Raw genomic sequence first — 21,389 nt, 5'->3', positions numbered from 1 at the left:
CGAGTTCGCCTTATGAACACCAGTTTCTTTCTAGCCATGGACATGTTTGCCACTTACCTCGGTCTTGCTAGAGATGTGAAGGGAGCTCTTAGGAACATCCTGACTGAGTGTGGAGCTAGTAGCCTTATGCCTTGCTTTTTCGGAAAACCCGCCCCCACCTCTAGCAACATGTTGATTAATGATGTTCAACATGTCACCTTAAAGATATTTCTTCATGCTTTGACCTGTTTACTTTATGAGTGGAAAGATGCGAGTAAGCTTAACTCACACGAGGTGATGTTGCTTGCAGCGTATCTTAACCCCACCCGATCTCAGAGCGTCACCTTCAGCGCCCCGGACATAGTGTGTGCTAGCTTGGCCTTAATGGCCTCTTCTGCTACTCGTTTCCTGAGCTATGGTTCCATTGCCACGCGTTTGGTAGAGCGTCTAACCGCTTTTGAGGCCTCCTCGGCCTATACACCCTTGACCCCGACGGTGCCTACTTTGGACCGTGAGTACTTCCTTGACACCAAGTGATTGAGGACTTATGAGGGTGGTGGGTTAGCATGGAGAGTTTGGGGGATGATTTGGATGCGGATACCTGCTCCCAAGCACCTTCCCATGACCGAGCCTTTACCGGCGGCAGTAGTGGCTGCTGATTCTGATGATGAGGATGAGGAGGTTCCTAAGAGGCAGCTTTACCTCATTGACCCAGATATCTTGGAGGTGATGCCTGAGCCGACGAAGGGGGATCAGTCTAGACCCGAGGATAGGCAGCCTAGGTTGGGGAGAGGACCACGACGAGTGAGGGAGAGGGTGGCTTAGACCCAGCCAGGGCAGCCTGTGCCTCCACAGTACAAGTTTCTCGGTTACCCTTCCTACTTCCGCCCTGAGATGAGAGTGAGCGAGCTCACGGAGAGGGTGTCTGCTACCATCACCCTCCGGAACCTCTATAAGATGGCGCATGTACAAGGCATGGGGACCGAGGCGGCGTAGCCGGTGTGGTGGAGAGGCGTTGGGGATGACAGCGGAGTCTTCCCTTCCTTTGGCGTGGAGCGGTCTACTTGGGGAGTGCCTCAGAGTTACCCCTACGGTTGCTTGGCCCCATGGCGTGAAGGAGCAGATTCGGGTGTTGATGGTGTCGCAGGTGAGGATGCAGCTAGAGCAGGCACGTCCGGAGGCGGTAGTGATGATGAGGAGATGGAGGAACATGCCAGATAGGGATGTTTGATTTGTTGGTCTTGTTTTTTCACACTTTTTCTCATGGATTTGTCATGTTTCATACTCGGTTGATGATTTATGGTTGTTGGCACTTGGTTGGTAGTACTTTTCTTTAGACCTTGGTTTGTATTGTGGCCATAAGGCTGTACTTTGTATGCTTTTCAGACTTTGGTGCAGGATTTTGTTGTCGGAAACACATTTCCGACTCGTGTATTTGTTGCTTTAGACCTTGCAAGTGACGAATTGGGGAGGATATGACCTGTGGCTAGTCGATCGAGTGCCCCTCACTCAATCGAGTAACTCCAGGGGTGACATCTGGGGAGTATTCTGATCTCAGCTAACTCGATCGAGTTACTGACGAACTCGATCGAGTAAGTCCAGCTCGATCGAGTGCCTTACGAACTCGATCTAGTAACACTGTTACAACTTTATTTCATTTCAACATTCGTTTGTATTACCATTTCGGTGGTTGTTGTTACAATATTTCTTGCTGTCAGTATATTATATCGTAGTATTATCTCAATAACGGTTATACAGTGTGCATATTTGTATGATTTATACAATTTTTGATGATATATATGTAAGTTCATATGCTAAATCAAATTGCTTCAGATAATTAACGTAGTGTACAATGATTATAATTCTTGTCGCATATTTGGTATGGTCGTATAAGGAGATAATTCATGCTATGTCTGATAGTTGATGAGGAAATGTTCAGTTGTGTTATTCACTTTGCTAATAGTTTCATACATATATATCATATGAGTCATGTTTACGTAATGTCAAGGAAGTGTCGTGGTTGACGTGAGTTAAAATGTGCTTTCTGATTTGTTAAGTAATGTCAGTATGGAATGATGTTCAATCGTCTTGGCCTTTTGTAAAATGGTGTTGTGGGTGAACTTCGGGGACGAAGTTCCTTTTACGAGGGGAAGAGTAATGTCGCGTAGAAAATGACATATTTATAGCAATTTTATGGTATTTATGTGACATTTGGTAGTATTTTAAATGGTTGCTTGGATAATTTTGTAGTGGTTATTGTGTAATTGAGTAGCAGTTTATAATGGTTGAATAAAATAGCATGTTATATCTTTATTTTCAATTAGTTGCTCATTATGTTGTCATGAGAATTGGATGTTAGTAGCAGTAGTGGAGTTGTTATTAGTGGAATTGTGTTGTGTGGTTATTATAATAAGAGTGGAATGAATACTGTGTTGTTAATAGGACCGTTGTTTTGAGTGCTTTGTAGCTGATAGTTGTTGGCAAGTAATTGATGATGGCCTACTCTGATAGTTATGTTGGTTTACGTTTGAGGAGTATCATGTAACGAGTACAAGTGATAGTCGAGCTAGTTGTTCTTGTGGACAATGTGTGTTTGGTGATTTAAAAGGAAGTTAGAGATTCGCTGGGAGTCGTGTTGTGTAATATGTGCTAAGGTAGATGATGACGATGGTTGATGAATATACACAGTGGGATGGTATTCTTAAATGATAGGGTTGACCTGTGTCGGATAGACGGTGGTGTTTACCTTGGTTCATTTGTCTTTGGGTTGCGGGAGAGGATGCGTCAAACTTCGGGGACGAAGTTCTTTTTAAGGGAGGAAGACTGTAATACCCGTCCTTTTAGGGACCCGTTGACCGACGTTGACTGACCTCAGACATCAATCTTGACCTTTCGGAAACTTTACGAGTGATATCTGGGGACGTGGTGAGCTTTGGTTTGTGTGGTACTCGATCTAGCTGAGGCTACTCGATCGAGTAGTGTGGGAGCTCGATCGAATAGGGGTCACTCGATCGAGTAAGTTAGTTACTCGAACGAGTAAAGGGTTTGCAGCGGAGATTTATAAATCGATAATCGTGAAACCCCAAATCATTTCCGCACCTTCTTACTAAACCTAAATGTCGTCACCTCCTTTCTCCTTCACCATAATCCTTACCTTGAGGTCCTTGAGGATCCTTACACCATTGGGATGAGGTACTTGAGTCGGGTAGCGGTCTTGACGCCGGATTTCTATGTATAGGTATGTTATTGTCACCATCGTCGTCATCGTTGTTTTCAGTTAGGTTGGTAGTAATAGTGATAGATGGTTGTACTGTTGGTATAGGTGATTTTCTTGGTTGATTGGTATCTTTTGGTTGGACGCGGGATCGCTGCGGTTCGCTAAAGGTAGGTTCGCCTACTCAGTACTGTTGATTTTCTAGAGAGTTTGTTGATGTTGTTTGGTTCGTTTAGTGTCAGTATTCATGATTGGCTGTGGTAGTTGGTTGGACTTGTGTTGTTTTGATAATCGTTGTTGTGGTACAACTGATTGTGATTGTTTATCTATGGTTCTCGAGGTGCGCCCTCGGCTGAATGGAGTCACTTGCGGGAGTGGCTTCACGGCTGTAGTTCGCCCTCCTTGGAACCCGCCACGGGAGGGAATGTGCACATTAATGGACATGGGTTATCGCTCGGATAGATGAGCAGGGCTTAGGTGGGAACGGCCGCGGTCCCCCACTGGCAAGACTGGTCCGGTGGACAGTCAGTGATGGTGGTTGGTTGGAGGAGACGTGAGGTGTGTGTTGTTGTACTTGCGTTGTGTCTGTTTTTGTATGTTTGCTACCTCAGTTGCTAACCTTGTGTGGTTTTGTTTTGTTGTTCGTTTATGTTGTGTCTGCCGTGATCCACTATGGTGAGCAGTCAGTCTTAGCAGGTTGTGGTTTGGATCAAAGTTGGGTGCTTGGAGGGATAAGTCTATCACGAGTCGCGACAGAAGTAGTTCACGTAGCTGATAATGGTTTTTGACTTGTATCTTTTATATCGTTAGTTTTGTTAATCGCTTGTAATATAACTTAAACGTTCTTTTATCGACATTTGATTATTACTATCCTTGGGTAACCGAGTTGGTAACGCTCTTATATGCTGGGGAAGGTCTTGTTAAGGCTCGTTGGTATATGGGGGTGTTACACCTTTCTTGTCTTTAATCTCCAAATGAAACTCCTGAAGAAGGAGTATCCATCGCAACAATCTTGCCTTGGCTTCTTTCTTAGGAAATAGGTACCGCAGCGCTGGATGGTCAGAAAATACAGTAAGTTTCGAACCTAACAAATAGGACCTAAATTTCTCCAGCGCGTATACCACAGCTAATAGCTCATTCTATGTTGTTGCATATTTTACCTGAGCCTCATCCAAAGTTCGGTTCGCATAGTAAATAACACTCAAAGCTTTGTCTTTCCGCTGACCTAGCACCGCGCCAACTGCATAATCACTAGCATCGCACATAATCTCAAAAAGAAGCTCCCAGTCTGGAGGCTGAATGATCGGTGCTGTAGTAAAGGCCTGCTTCAACCTGTTAAAAGTAGTAAGATATTCATCAGGAAAATTAAATGGAGCATCCTTAAGTAGCAATTGTGTAAGTGTTTTAGCAATTTTAGAGAAGTCCTTAATGAACCGGCGGTAAAAGCCAGCATGACCAAGGAAAATCCTAACTCCCTTAACACTAACGGGAGAAGGTAATTGCTCAATCACTTGCACCTTTGCTTTATCAACTTGAATACCCTTGTCAGATACTAAGTGCCCAAGGACAATGCCCTCATTGACCATATAATGGCACTTCTCCCAATTCAGCACTAAATTAACCTCAATACATCGCTGCAAAACTTTCTCAAGGTTAGACAGACGATCATCAAAATCATTACCATATACACTGAAATCGTCCATAAATACCTCTATATACTCAGAAAATATCCCCATCATGCACCTCTGAAAGGTAGTTGGGTAATTACACAATCCAAATGGCATTCTGCGATAAGCAAAAACACCATGCGGGCAGGTAAAAGTAGTATTTTCCTGATCGTCAGGATGGATTGGGATCTAAAAGAAACCTGAATATCCATCTAAATAACAGAAAAATTTATGCGATGCTAATCTCTCTATCATCTGATCAATAAAAGGAAGGGGGAAGTGATCTTTCTTGGTGACGACATTTAACTGTCTATAATCAATGCACATCCGTCAACCTGTTACTACTCTAGTTGGTATTAATTCATTTTTCTCATTTCTCGCCACCGTAGTCCCTCCTTTCTTTGGGACTACCTGAACTGGACTTACCCACTTGGAGTTTCCAACAGTGTAAATAATACCTGCATCAAGTAGTTTCATCACCTCTGCCATAACAACATCCTGCATCTTCGGATTCAACTTACGCTGACCCTGCTGACAAGGTTTATGTCCTTCCTCTAGCTCAATTCTATGCATACAAATGTCAGGACTGATGCCCTTAAGGCCATCCAAACTGTACCCTAAAGCTTTCTTGTTTTTCTTAAGAACGACCAACAAAGCAGAAAGTTGGTTATCATCAAGTTTAGCATTAACAATAAGAGGATATTGCTCAGAATCATCTAAGAATACATATCTAAGATGAGAAGTAAGGGGTTTACGCTCTGGTATCTTTACCTTAGCAGTAAAAGAGGTTTTCATTATGGCATTTACCGTCTCACCTTTCTCAATAGTAAACTCCTTGATGTGACTCCTATTTACGCACATTTAGTCCCCTAACTAGCCTAGTTCCTATGCTTTTTAGTATGTATTAGGGTCGTTTCTTGTCTTTAGCCTCCTATTATGCATATTCTATGAGGATTGGTGTTCTTTGTGTTGGGAAATGTGTCCTCAACAATAATGCGATCACATGATTTAAATATCATTATTAAATCTCATATAAAGAATACATAAGGGATGATTCAATTATATAGTCAACTTATCAACTTTAATCGGTAACGATTGGATTGCTAGAGTTTGACGTTACTGTCGTGGGACGGTGGTGGTCAGCTGATCCCTTAAGGTCACACCTAAAGGATGATGCCCTTATCTATAAAGTTGATTAATTGTATGACGATGCAAGTTGATCAATTCCTTAAAATTGAACAATTCGATTTGTGAGAGAGAATAAATATCTTATTGTAATGGGATTAAATAAGATTTATTTTAGTAATAAAATGCTTTGTTACTAAAATTATTTATTGTTTGAGAAACAATAGAGATAGGAATGAATGGTTAATTATAATTACAAGATATTGTGAATTCTAATTACATGACCCATTTTATTTATGTGATCAAGTATCACTAGTTAAATTTTTGGATGTAATTTAATTAATTCATAAAATGATATTTATGAGATAAATATGCATTAAAATTAATTAATAACATGTAGCATACTACATGAGACATATTGTGTGACAAATGAAAAATTGACAAAATAAAATGGTAGTCCATTTTATATAAGTGGACCGAAATGGTTGATGTGTGGTGGATTGTGGTTGTTTTATTTTAAGAGATAAAATAAGATGTAATCATGGCTACTCTTGACTAGCCTTACAACCTACACCACTTTCTTACACACCTATATTTTTGATAAGAGAAAAATAAAAGCAAAGATGCTTTTTTGGCATCATGTTGGCCGGCCACACTACTCTTAATTGAGTAGTGTTGGTTCCTTCTATTATCATTCTTACACCACCATTCATTTCTCATGCATACTCTCTCTCATACATATTCATCCTCTTCTTCATCAAAAAGATGAGTTTTTGATTCAAATTGTTCCAAAAAGATTACTAAAATTATTAATGTAATATATGAGTGTTGGTAATCAATTTTAAGGTAAACTACTAAACTAATATCTAGTTAATATTATTTAGTGGGGATAAGGGATAGTCTTGGGTGCAATCAAGAGGAGAATCTCTACTTTGGGATTTTTAAATGTTCATCCATTATTGGGAAGCTCAAGAACTAACAAGAAGGAGATCTTGTTGGTGCCCATATGATGACCGAAATTTATATTGTGAGAAAACGATTTCTTCTCTAATTTTATTATTATTTGCATGCATAAGATTTGTAATTAATTTTAAGACTAAATTAATTAGAACATATATGAATATGTTAAGTAATGAGATATAGATTTCTAACAAGTGGTATCAGAGCACAAGGTTGTTTGCATGAAAATCGGTTATAGTTTTTCCGAGTTATACGATTAACATATAAAACTTATAAATTTGTGTTATTATGATATATCACGAAATTAATTTATGCATATTAAAGTTTCTGATCCTAAAATGTATTTAGGATATTTTGGTTAATTTATGGATTTTATTGTTCATTTTATATTATATTGGCATTAAAATGTGATTTTTATGATAAAAATGTCATTTTTGGACGAAAATTAGCTAAACTTCGAATTTTCAGGTGGTTTTTGGATATGTTTTCACATATATTATTTTTAGATGATCTAGAAAGTTTTAGAATTTTATGAGTTCTTATGCTTCAAATAGGGATTTTTCATGTTAAAAATCGGATTTAGATGAAAAATAGGTTAATATGAGAAATATTTCGAATCTGGTCATATAAATTTAGTATGTTGTCACATGAAATTTTACAAGATGTGTGTAAAATAAATAGGCTATAATGAAGTCTTCATGCATGATTTATGGATTTTTGATGAAAAATAGCATAAATAGTGACTTAATTAGTGAATAATTTCTAAAACATACTTCATGACTACGGAAAAACGTCACATGTTGCATTTTATTATCTTTTTCAGATCTAAAATTGAGAAGTTGATGAATATTATTTTTCTCATGTTTTTATGATTTTTATTGATAAATCCGATAAACAGCAACATAGTTTTTCCGATAATTTTACGAAATTTTTAACCTAAGTTTTTGAACATTATGAGTGTCATGGTATTTTTCCAGAATGTTCATGAGTTTAAATTTCAAATTTCAAATTTATTTGAAATTTTTATGATTTATTTGGAGTTTATAGCATTTTATTGTAATTTTGAGTCCATTAATGAACAATTTTAAGAAATATAAGTTAATTATAGTCAAATAGTTAGTGGAGACTAATTTTGAATTCTAAGAGGTTAGGGTAATTAACTTGTGCATAAATATGAATTTATGTAATTATTGTGATTTTAAAAGGTTGAATCACGTAAATCCGTAAAAACCGATTAATATACGATATTGGCTCCTTAAAGGCGATTTAGCATAGAATTGGGCATGTTCATACATATTATACTGCTGCATTTTATTTATGATTGTCATAATTTTATTTTATGTAATTTTATTTTATGTAATTTTACTTAGTATGGCCTTAGTTTTTAATTGGTATTACCCGAAATGTATGGGAATATCGATTCGGTTGTGATTTATTGTGATCTCGTATCACCGTTTTGTAATTTAATAGATTTATTTTATTTTAATTACAAATGTATAATAGGAAATTATGTAATTTGTTATGTAATTTATTTATTCCGGAGTTCCTTGAAGACGGTGTCACTCAAGAAGGCGATACATAAAGACGGTGTTACCTCGAGATGCGTGCCATAACCGAATTTCAAGGGACCAATGGAGTTGGTTTCCGAATATGTAATATTTAATTAGATTTTCTATTCTAGAAAGGCCATACTAGGATTTAATTTATGCTTTGCATTTTATTTATATGTCGCATGCATCGCTAAATCGCCATAACTAAAACATGCATTATCTTTTAATCGAGTATATCGACCGTGTCAATTATAATTATCGTAGTTCAACGCTTTAGTTCACTTAAAACGTGATAGATAATAAATTGACATGACCTCTCGCTAAAATAAACAATTGAGACTTAGCCTTACCAAAAAGTAGAAACCATGAAAACCTATTTCATGAGGGAGTGCACTCGGCCCTACCGGGGTACAAACCTTGTTACGTAGGGGAAGTGGGTGATAAATGTCTATCCACCGAATTCATGTTGATGAGGGTTTCATCGGCCCTACCGTGCCCAAGTTGATGTGGATTTGGATCATGGACACATTTATTCGAAATTTGGATTGAGCTCAACGGAAGTATTCGTGACCGTAGTCGCATGTGTTCCGGGCTAAAGATAAATGTTAATGTAATTTTATCGACCAAGAGTTTTAGAAGTAGAATCGATTAAAGCGTTAATCCACCGAGTTATATTGATAAGGGTTTCATCGGCCCTACCGTGCCCAAGTTAATATGAATTTGGATCTTGGAATCATTTATCATAGTTGGGTAGAGGTCACTATGTAAATGTTTTACTTATTTACAAGTATTATTATAACGACAAATGTTTTTGTTTTCATTATTCCGTTATCATATTGTTCTATTTCTTTACCACAATTCATATACGATATCATTTCGATTTTTCAAAATCTCCATTAAAACATCGTAACTAATGACAAATATGAATTTGCTTCTAAAACCTCAAATGAACCATTGCTAAGGATCTCTTGTAAAGAGTATAGATAAAAGTTATTCATTATCAAACAGGTATTTGATTCTTGACAAACACATCTACTTACAATGGATTGTTTTTCATATACTTAATTGAATTATGTACCTTGAAATGATATATTGTTTTGGTAATTAGATTTGTCAAAAATTCGTAATTGACCAAAATAACGCAACCACTTCAATGAAAGTTTTAAGACTAAAACGAACAAATGAAGAGTGATCTTCATGAATTCAATTTTTCTTCTCAAAGCAAAGACTCATTCAAATGAGTGGGAGCATTCTCTTAAACCGTTAAGATGAGGACGAGGTTTAAGAAGTAAAAATAGAATGGAATTGATACAAGGTAATGTTAAAAGTAACGTTATTGAGAATGACAATACTAAACCTATCAATCCCGACCGATAAAGTTTCCATTGTCTTAAATGTTGGACATTAGAAAGGAAGCTACCCCAAGTTGTCAAAGAATAAGCAAGTTAGTTGTGGGACATCTAATAAGACTTAGTTCATTATTTATTTAATTGACATACATTTTGCTAGTACTACTTCGTCAATATTAGAAACCGGTGGTGGTTTTCATCATTATGTTTGATACATAGGATGATTAGAATATGACGACTAGCAACAATGAAGTCGAGAGATAGAGTCATTGTGTACTAAATCTAGTTTTTGGATTTAAAGTTGTACTTAATTGTGACTATTAAGTACATAAACTCAAAATAAGAATACAAACTTGTTAAGATACAAAAGAGGTTTCACTTTTGTGACCCTATACACCACGATTTGATGTATGGCTAGCCCATTATCAAGGTGATTATATTCTAAACCAAACTAGAATGATATATCATGAAGATGATACAAGACTCTAGTTGGTAACCCAAGATTAAACCTTAAATTCTGGAATGATTAACGCAAAGAGTTATCGAGTACTCTTGAAACCATTAGATTGTTAATGGTATATACGTATCTTGTATTCAAAGCAAGATGTCTCGTGCCTTTTGATTGAAAAGGAGATTGAGGTTGTAAATCATTGATCCAAAATAGGTTGATCATTTTCTTTTACCAACGATTTAAGTTGACGCTAATATGTTCACTTAATAAGAAAAATAAAGAAATCTTTGAAGAAGTTCAAAGTGTTCAAAGAATCACGATTTAGTCGTGATGGGATTATCAAAGTGAAGACTTTGGTATAAGCTAAAGTAAATGTGATTTAGAATCACAAGTTAATCTCTCTTAGCACGCATTATGGAATAATGTGTGGTTGGATAAGAAATCAAACGATATTCGATATGGTTTGGACTTCGATCAAGTTAGTTTGAGTTACTTGATCCTTTTGGGGATTTTATCATTTTGTATAAATTATTTTTCCACTAAATGTAAAACGAATCATATGAGATATGAAATGGAAGAGTACCATATTTGTAAGTTTTCACAAGAAACAAATGCTCATTTTTCCCTTTCAAATATCACGAGTACGACGGGTTTGCGGCTCGTGAAGCTGTCTTTCTAAAATACAAGTTTATTTCTAGAAGACAGAGTGGGAGAAATTATTCAAAGAGCCACAAAGAATGTTATGTCGCAAGAAACTGGTCTTTCTTGGCTACATGAGACGTTTTGTGTAAACCTAAGAGGTTAAAGTCGTCACTTGTTAAAGATGATGAATTCATGTTACTTTTAAGAAACTAAAGAGCTTACAACTTACAAAGAAATTGTTTGATTCAAGTTGATTACTTCTGGAAAGTAATGAACATATGACTTACATGAGAGTGTTTAAGTCACAACTCAATACAAGGCTTAGAGCCATGAAAATCCGAAATAAAAGGCTTCATTAGTGACAAAGGGTTTTGCACTAATAAAGAGAGATTTCAAGGCTTGATTGGTTGCAAAGGGTTTTGCACTAGTTGAAATGCTTAAGTCTGTTTGGATCTTCTTAGGGATTGTGTTTCATTATGAGGATATACATACAACAAGTGAATCTAAAACCCACTTCTTCAAAAGAAGGAATGTATTGAATACATGTCATGGGTTTTATAAATTCTTACAATCCTAAGATAATGTGAAACTTAAGAGAGGGTCTTAAGTAGGACATCAATGAGTTGGAATCAATGTTTTGATCATGTTATAAAACTTTTCTCGATAAGTCGAGAAGTTGTGTTTATACATGGAGTTTAGTGGGAGTCACGGAAATTTTTAATTAGTCTTATATGTGGATGACATATTGATCATTGCGAATGATTTAAGACTTATGGAGTATTAAAATACATCTTTAATATCTAGATTTATGTAGATAAATCCACATGATATTAGCGTCAATATGAAGTCTTATGTTGATAAGATTCATGACTAGTTCAATTAAATTGAACATATTTGATTGTTTCCATTTGCTTCCGCTGCCGGATCAATTAAATAAGTAATGATGTACAACACTTCATATACTTTGAGTATGATGAATTGTTTCAAAATCGAATTTAAGTAATCTTTACCAAGTAAGCCATAAAGATTACCCTTAAGTACTTGCAAAAGCATTAAGGATATAATGCAAAGTGTTTTTGATGCAATTTTATGTAAGGGTGTTACACAAGTGACAATTGACAATTGACAATTGATATTGCGCATGATTTCCGACAAAACCATAATCAAAACACATTAGGATGGTTAAGATACCATTGTGGCTATGTTAATTAAGAAGTAGATTTTCTAGAATTGTTCTAGGCAATAAAGAACAATGAGAGATATTTATAACAGAAATTGAGTACACTTGCAATCATGAGATGTGCAAGAGGATGAGTCCCGCACACTGTGAAAATAGTGGGAGCTATTCTTAGGCTAGAGGACCTATGTCTTGATTGAATCTCGACACGTACTCAGAAAGTTTTGTAATGCAAATGTATACATTACAAAGGAAAACGAGTATGTAGTAGGGTTGAGTAAGGTACAAGAAGTTGATAAAACCTACTAACCAAAGCCTTCTCATAGGCTTAACATGATGAGTCATGTCATTTCAATTAAATTGAGATGAACAACTACATTCAAGATTAAACTGGATTATAGAATATGAAGTAGTAATCAGGCATTGACTATTCACATGTGATAATCGCATTTGTCGTTCGAGTTTTTACTTTAAAACTCCTTTTATACTTTGTTACATCCAAACGGGTTGTAGAGACAACATTGAACCCCGTTAAAGTGAACACGGATTAGCATTGTATTCGCCTATAGTCACTTGTATGAGGTGACGTCTCGAAGTGACTAGAGTGTGATGCGATTGATGGCAAGTTCAAGTGTCATAGAGTCATGTGAGATGACTAGTCGATCACATAGGCAGACTGTTAGGAACACTTTGTCGGGCAGTGACCGCTTATAGAGTTCTGGCAAATTTATATAGCCTGGTCGTGGCGAGAGCTACTATAGTATTCTAATGAGTCGATTCTTTTGACTAAAGACTGTTCGCCTAAGATGGCACAGTTTCAGATTAGCTTTGATTTGTGTTACTACGACCTTCGTAAATGGGGTCAAATGGGCATATTTTGGGTTATGATGGATGTGGCTAGTCGAAGGGAATAAGTGCGATAGGAATTGTCCACCCCCTTGTCAGGGTTAAAACAATATCTCAGGGCCACTCGAGGAGTAATGAACTGGAAATGCGTGGCCACGCTCGGAAGGTATCTATGATAGATAAATCCGGTCAATCAGTTATTCTCCAGATCGAGGAAACCACTCTCGATATGATCACTTGCAAGTACGACCCGAAAGACACCTTGCATTGAGTGGGAGATAGTAATAGGACAAGAGAATTGGTGACGCACACTTGTCGAGGACAAGTGGGAGATTGTTGGGAAATGTGTCCTCAACAATAGTGCGATCACATGATTTAAATATCATTATTAAATCTCATATAAAGAATACGTAAGGGATGATTCAATTATATAGTCAACTGATCAACATTAATCGGTAACGATTGGCTTGCTAGAGTTTGACGTTATCGCGTGGGACGGTGGTGGTGGTGATCCCTTAAGGTCACACCTAAAGGATGATGCCCTTATCTATAAAGTTGATTAATTTTATGACGATGCAAGTTGATCAATTCCTTAAAATTGAACAATTCGATTTGTGAGAGAGAATAAATATCTTATTGTAATAGGATTAAATAAGATTTATTTTAGTAATAAAATGCTTTGTTACTAAAATTATTTATTGTTTGAGAAACAATAGAGATAGGAATGAATGGTTAATTATAATTACAAGATATTGTGAAATATAATTACATGACCCATTTTATTTATGTGATCAAGTATCACTGGTCAAATTATTGGATGTAATTTAATTAATTCATAAAATGATATTTATGAGATAAATATGCATTAAAATTAATTAATAACATGTAGCATACTACATGAGACATATTGTGTGACAAATGACAAATTGACAAAATAAAATGGTAGTCCATTTTATATAAGTGGACCGAAATGGTGGATGTGTGGTGGATTGTGGTTGTTTTATTTTAAGAGATAAAATAAGATGTAATCATGGCTACTCTTGACTAGCCTTACAACCTACACCACTTTCTTACACACCTATATTTTTGATAAGAGAAAAAGAAAAGCAAAGATGCTTTTTTGGCATCATGTTGGCCGGCCACACTACTCATAATTGAGTAGTGTTTGTTCCTTCTATTATCATTCTTACACCACCATTCATTTCTCATGAATACTCTCTCTCATACATATTCATCCTCTTCTTCATCAAAAAGATGAGTTTTTGATTCAAATTGTTCCAAAAAGATTACTAAAATTATTAATGTAATATATGAGTGTTAGTAATCAATTTTAAGGTAAACTACTAAACTAATATCTAGTTAATATTATTTAGTGGGGATAAGGGATAGTCTTGGGTGCAATCAAGAGGAGAATTTCTACTTTGGGATTTTTAAATGTTCATCCATTATTGGAAAGCTCAAGAACTAACAAGAAGGAGATCTTGTTGGTGCCCATATGATGACCGAAATTTATATTGTGAGAAAACGATTTCTTCTCTAATTTTATTATTATTTGCATGCATAAGATTTGTAATTAATTTTATGACTAAATTAATTAGAACATATATGAATATGTTAAGTAATGAGATATAGATTTCTAACACTTTGTAGGAGAAGAGCATTAAGCATGCCCTAATGGAGTGAAATGAAGCTAAATTGATAACATATAACGATCAAGCACCAGAGAGGAGAGCAATACTAAAGGCCTAAGTCAATAAAGCAAAGAAAATGGGCAATGATGAAGACCCCCACGACCCCTCAACGATCCCACGGATCTTGAGGCCGTCAAAGAAGAGGAAACCATGCTGACCAACAATCCGAGCGTCCCGAGCTCAGACCCGGCGTCTCAATGATCAACCTGAGCGTCCCGAGCACAAGGCGAGCGTCTCTCCCTGCGGTTTAAGCTCCCGATCAAAGGCAAGATGTGGGATTCCTTCTAGGACTTGCAAGGCTCTAATCCTCTTTAAAAGGGTCTAATCGTCATTTAAGCCCTTAGGTAACCTAATCTTTGTACTACTATATATACTTTACTTGTAATAATCAAAAGGATAAGCCCTCTTAGTGAAGGCAAAGCTCTCATTAGGAGTAGATTAGAACAGATTAATCATTTCACAAATTACACTTTAATCTTTTCTTAATTATTGTTCAAGATTTCTTATTGGGTAATTGAAGATTATTGGGTTATTATTGGAGAATTGACAACTGTTCATCAATCAATCAAGTTCTCTTCTATTATTCTTTGCTTTCCATTTGTCTTCATCTTAATATTGGTATAATCTCTTTACTCTTTACTCTTTATTGCTTATTTCTTCACTCTTTCATCATGTTTATGCTTGTTGAGATGATTGACACCATTGATAACAAGTCTTCCATGATAATAAGTGAGTAGTATCCTAGTTAGGGTTAGTGGGGGGGGGATTAGGGGAGTTAATCATGGGAAAGATTTATGCTTAATGAGTTCATATGAATGCTTGCTTATTATTTTCCAACTTATGCACATGTCATGTTTCATGAAATGCTTGATTGACAACCTAGCATGTTTCTCTTATTCTTTCAACAAGACTTGTAAGACATAAACCAACTCAAGGCTTGTTAGACCATGCACATAGTTGATTAGGAAGAATTAAGTAGACTTGTAGGTGTACGTTGTACAGTCTTGACCAAGTCGGCTCCGGGACCCAAACCTTCCTAGGACTCAATTATGTTATCTCACCATGAATAGGGAAAACCAAGTCGACTTGTAGGTGTTGTAAAGTCTTGACCGACTCGGCTCCGAGACCTAAGTTTCCTCTGGGAATTGTAAGAGATATATTAACTTGATTCCAACAATAATAATTGCTTGCATCTATATGATTCAGTTATGCTACTTTACCATGATTCCCTTATGATCCCATGATACCCTAGTACCTTTAATCAATTGTTTACATCTTTTAATTTATTGCTTATTTTACTTTATTGCTTTCATTAGTTTAGACTCACCAACTCCAACCCAAACCAATTGTGACACTAGCATAAATTGAGATAGATAGGCTTAGAACCCAAAGCACATCGTCCGGTGAATTGACCTTGACTCAACCACTATCTAATTGTTTGTTGAGATTATAAATGTGTCTGATGGAGTGAACAAGGACTCGCTCACCATCACTCCTTACCTTTTAGAGCAGCTTTAATCGTCATGTAATCAACTTGTACATCATCTGCAAAATCATGAAGAGCTATCAAAGCTTCTAACGGGTCCCGAAGAAGGGATCTCGTCCAATAATAAAACATAGATTCATCTACAATGTCTATAGCATAACATGTATCCTCTATCATAGGCTTAGCCAGCGTGCTAGCCAAATTAAAGGTTACCTTATCATCCTCTACCTTGAGAGTCAAACGTCCTTGTTTGACATCAATAATAGCCCCTGCAGTATGTAAAAATGACCTACCCAAGATTATAGGAATCTGAGTATCTTCAGCCATATCTAACACAATGAAATCAACAGGTATAATGAATTTACCTATATTAACAGGGACATCCTCTAATACACCTAGAGGCCACTTAACTGTCCGGTCAACCATTTGTAGGGTCACGTTGGTAACTTTAAGATGCCCCATGTTCACTTAACTGATAAACGAATCATCATTCGAGCATGGCCATGCATTTCAGTTACAACTCCTCGAGTGGCCCTGAGAAATAACTAATCCTAATAAAGGTTGGAAATTTTCTTCAACTCGAATCCTGCAGATGTAAGCACAGTATGAAATGACCCAGAAAAAATCTTCTTAGCCTCCTATTACGGCAGACCATGAGAAAGAAACCAAAGTCACCCAAAACCTGCCTTAATCTCAAGAGACAATCGATAGTCAAAATAATCGATTCTAGGAACACAATGGACGTCCAATCCATGACCTGGCACTGAATGATTTTAAACATTTAGGACTCCATTACGTTGTCACAATTTTTGTCCTACGAGGTATCGTTATAACTCGCATCTGTGATCGATCAGCCAACTGTTTGACTTATGGCTCGTTGAACCCACCATTAATCAACTTCACAAAATAATAGCCAGAGTTATCAGCTCATGTAGGCGATTACGGACCAAAACAAATATAATGTAATTCAGTTCACTTTGTGGCGTTCAGTGTTGTCGTACAATCCACATGAAAAACAAAATATTATAATAAAACGATGAAATTATAAATAGCATATGAAAAAGATAATGTATCGAATTCATAATCAACTACTACAACTCAGGAACACGTTTAATTCCCATGGAAATAACGTGCCCTACATGCTTATCATAATTCAACGGTTTAGTGAGAGGGTCCGCGATGTTCGCATCCGAAGCAATCTTATCAATCACTATCTCCTCTTGCTCCACGTAATCACGGATTAGGTGAGCCTTCCGATGTACATGTCTAGACTTGTTGCTAGACTTAGGCTCCTTAGCCTGGAAGATGGCACCTCTATTATCACAATAGATAGTGATTGGGTCATTCGAACTAGGAACTACGGATAGTCCTTGTAAGAATTGACGTATCCATATAGCTTCCTTTGCTGCTTCTGAAGCAACATAGTACTCGGATTCAGTAGTAGAATCTGCTACAACATCCTGCTTGGAACTCTTCCAGTTGACCGCAACACCATTAAGAGTAAAGACGAATCCAGACTGAGATTTCGAATCATCTCGATCCGTTTGGAAGCTAACATCTACGTAACCGATTGCACAAAGCTTAGTATCTCCTCCATAAGTCAATACCCAATCCTTAGTCCTCCGTAGGTACTTGAGGATGTTTTTAACAGCGACCCAGTGTGTTTCACCTGGATTGGGTTGGTGCTGACTCGTCATACTCAATGCATATGCCACGTCTGGACGTGTGCATATCATGTCATACATGATCGATCCTATGGCTGATGCATAAGGAATGCGACTCATGCGTTCAACCCCTTCAGGTGTCGTGGGTGACTGAGACTTGCTCAAATGCATCCCAAACGTCATTAGAAGGTTCCCCTTCTTGGAGTTGGTCATGCTGAACCTTTCAAGAATCTTATCCAAATAAGACTCCTGACTCAGTGATAACATCCGTCGTGATCTATCTCGATAGATACGGATTCCCAATATGCGTTGTGCCTCACCCAGATCTTTCATCTGGAAATGGTTCTTCAACCATCCTTTTACCAAAGATAAGAGAGGAATGTCATTCCCAATCAAGAGTATGCCATCGACATACAATATCAAGAAAACAATCTTGCTCCCACTCGACTTGATATATAAGCATGGTTCCTCGACCGATCGAGTGAAACCATACTCTTTTATCACCTGGTCGAAATGATGATTCCAACTCTGAGAAGCTAGCTTAAGTCCATAAATGGAACGCTTAAGCTTGCACACTTTCTTAGGATTTTCAGGATCTATGAAACCTGCGGGCTGTACCATATACAACTCTTCCTCCAAATAACCGTTTAAGAAGGCAGTTTTCACATCCATTTGCCAAATTTCATAGTCATGAAAAGCGGCAATCGCTAAGATTATCCGAATGGAACGTAGCATAACTACGGGTGCAAAAATTTCATCATAATGCAATCCGTTCACTTGAGTGAAACCTTTTGCCACTAGTCGTGCTTTATAGGTATCTGGTTGCCCGTCTACAGAATGCTTTATTTTGTAAAGCCATTTACACTGTAGAGGTTTTACCTTATTAGGTAAATCAACAAGATCCCATACGTCATTCTCATAAATGGAGTTCATCACGGATTGCATGGCTTCAAGCCATTGCTTTGAGTCGGAACAGGTCGTGGCACCTTTATAGGTAGCGGGTTCATTACTCTCTAGGAGCAAAATGTCATTCTCCTCGACCATACGAATGTATCTGTCTGGAGGATTAAAGACTCTACCCGACCTCCTACGTTCCTGAGGAATATTAACCGTATCATCAGTTGAAGGAACAACTTCCTCCATCTGTTCCTCGGTTGTTGGTTCTTGAATCTCCGACAGCTCGAAGGTTCTATTACTTAACTTGTTCTCGAGAATTTCTTTCTCTAAGAACGTTGCACTAGCCGCAACAAAAACTCGATGTTCGGTAGGCGAATAGAAGTAATGACCAAACATTCCTTTTGGATAACCAATAAAGTATGTCTTAACCGATCGCGGGCCGAGCTTATCCTCGTGTCTCCACTTGACATAAGCCTCGCAGCCCCAAACCCGAATAAAGGACAAGTTAGGTACCGTTCCCTTCCACATTTCATATGGAATCTTGTCGACAGCTTTAGTCGGACTTCGGTTAAGTATAAGAGCAGCTGACAAAAGAGCAAAACCCCATAATGAATCAGGTACTACCGTGTGACTCATCATGGATCGAACCATATCAAGTAGTGTTCGATTTCTCCGTTCGGACACACCATTTAACTGAGGTGTTCCAGGTGGAGTTAACTGTAAAACGATTCCACAGTCTTTAAGGTGTTGATCAAACTCATTTGAAAGATATTCGCCACCCCGATCTGAACGGAGTGCTTTAACCTTTCTACCCAGTTGGTTCTCAACCTTATTCTGGTATTCCTTGAATTTCTCAAAGGACTCACTTTTATGCTTCATTAAGTAGACATATCCGTATCTACTCAAATCGTCCGTGAAAGTGATAAAATATCTATAGCCATCTCTAGCGGTAATTGACATAGGTCCACATACGTCCGTATGTATGAGTCCTAATAGGTCACTAGCGCGCATTCCAACACCTTTGAAGGAAATTCAAGTCATTTTACCGATAAGACATGATTCACACGTGCCAAATGTAGAAAACTCGAATGCGGGAATATTCCCATTCTCGATGAGTTTCTTTACACGTTTTTCATTTATGTGTCCCATTCGACAATGCCACAGATAAGTTTGATCTTTGTCACCAACCTTTATTTTCTTATTATTCACATGTAATACATCTGTGGTTTGATCTAAGATATAAATTCTATTCATGGAAACTGCTTTGCCATAAACCATTTCATTGAAAGAGAAAATACAGCTATTATCCTTTATTGAAAATGAAAAACCGTCTTTATCAAGTACGGAAACAGAAATAATGTTCTTAGATAAACTGGGTACATAGTAACAGTTATATAAATATAACTCAAAACCACTCGGGAGTTGGATTACGTATGTTCCCTTCGAGATTGCAGCAACTTGTGCTCCATTCCCGACTCGCAGGTCCACATCACCTTTTGCGAGAGGTGTGATGTTCTTTAGGCCCTGAAAATGATTACACAGATTAGAACCACAACCAGTATCAAGTACCCAAGTTTCGAAACTTGCATGGTTAATCTCAATCATATAAATATAAGATGACATACCAACAGGAGTGACGCGGCCTGCTTTTATATCCTCACGGTACACGGGACAGTTCCCCTCCTCCAATGCCCAGTCTTGTGGCAATGGTGGCACTCAATGTCACTGCCCTTGCTCTTTGCCTTGCCTTGTGAGCCACTAGTCTCACCAGGCCCACTCTTACCGTTTCCTGACTTTTTAAACTTTGGCTTTCCTACAGTTAGGTCTCCATGAGCCTTGCCCTTACCCTTATTCTTGTTGGAAATCATGAGAACATCTTGCTTCATGTTCCCACTCAATTTCATATCCTTCTCGGTCTGTACGAGAAGTGAGTGTAGCTCATGAGGACTTTTGTTCATGTCATTCATGTAGTAATTTGCCCTGAAGAGGGCAAAACCATCATGAAGTGAATGAAGCATACGGTCAATGACTATGCTCTCACTGATTTTGCAATTAAGTGCCTCCAATTTCTCGACATTCTCAATCATGTTGAGAATGTGTGGGCTAACCGGTTGGCCCTTCTGGAATTTTGCATCAAAGAAGCGACAGGTATGCTCATAAGTAACGATTCTCGGTGCTTTTGAGAACTCATTAGTGAGCGTGGTGAAAATCTTGTTTGCACCTTGGGCAATGAAGCGTCTTTGCAAATTGGTTTCCATTGCAAAAATGAGCACGTTCTTTATCGCACCCGCTTCCATGACGAAGTCACTATAAGCAAGTGACTCGTTAACTCCTGCATTGGGGCCTGGGTTTACCGGTATTGGCTCAGTTAAGTACTTGAGCTTACCGTCAGCCATGGCAGCATTCTGTAATAATGCCTCCCAATCCGCAAAGTTGGACCCGTTATTCTTCAGTCATGTGAACTGATTCATGTGGTCCATGAAAGCTTTTAGCCAGGACTCGCGTCCAAGTGTGGCACTTGGCATAGGGATTTCGTTATTTCCAGCCATTTGTTGTAACAGTATTATCAAAATAAAACGTAATCTACACTGCGACAACAAGAATAAAATATAATAAGCATAGTCATCGTTATGATTTAAGTCTAATGCAATACTGTTATAACGCGGAGACTCAAGCATTTATACAATTAAC

General features: G+C 37.6%; 1 protein-coding gene across 1 annotated transcript; it reads right to left on the bottom strand.

The window, feature by feature from the left end:
- Window positions 1-16,140: 16,140 nt before the first annotated feature.
- LOC141640817 (uncharacterized) lies at window positions 16,141-16,599 on the bottom strand. The gene has a single exon (XM_074449498.1). The coding sequence runs from the start codon at window positions 16,597-16,599 to the stop codon at window positions 16,141-16,143; it is 459 nt and encodes a 152-aa protein (XP_074305599.1).
- Window positions 16,600-21,389: the final 4,790 nt, after the last annotated feature.

The sequence above is a fragment of the Silene latifolia genome, chromosome 2 (assembly GCF_048544455.1).
Source record: "Silene latifolia isolate original U9 population chromosome 2, ASM4854445v1, whole genome shotgun sequence".
Taxonomy (NCBI): Eukaryota; Viridiplantae; Streptophyta; class Magnoliopsida; order Caryophyllales; family Caryophyllaceae; genus Silene; species Silene latifolia.
This window is presented reverse-complemented; position numbering and strand designations above follow the sequence as displayed.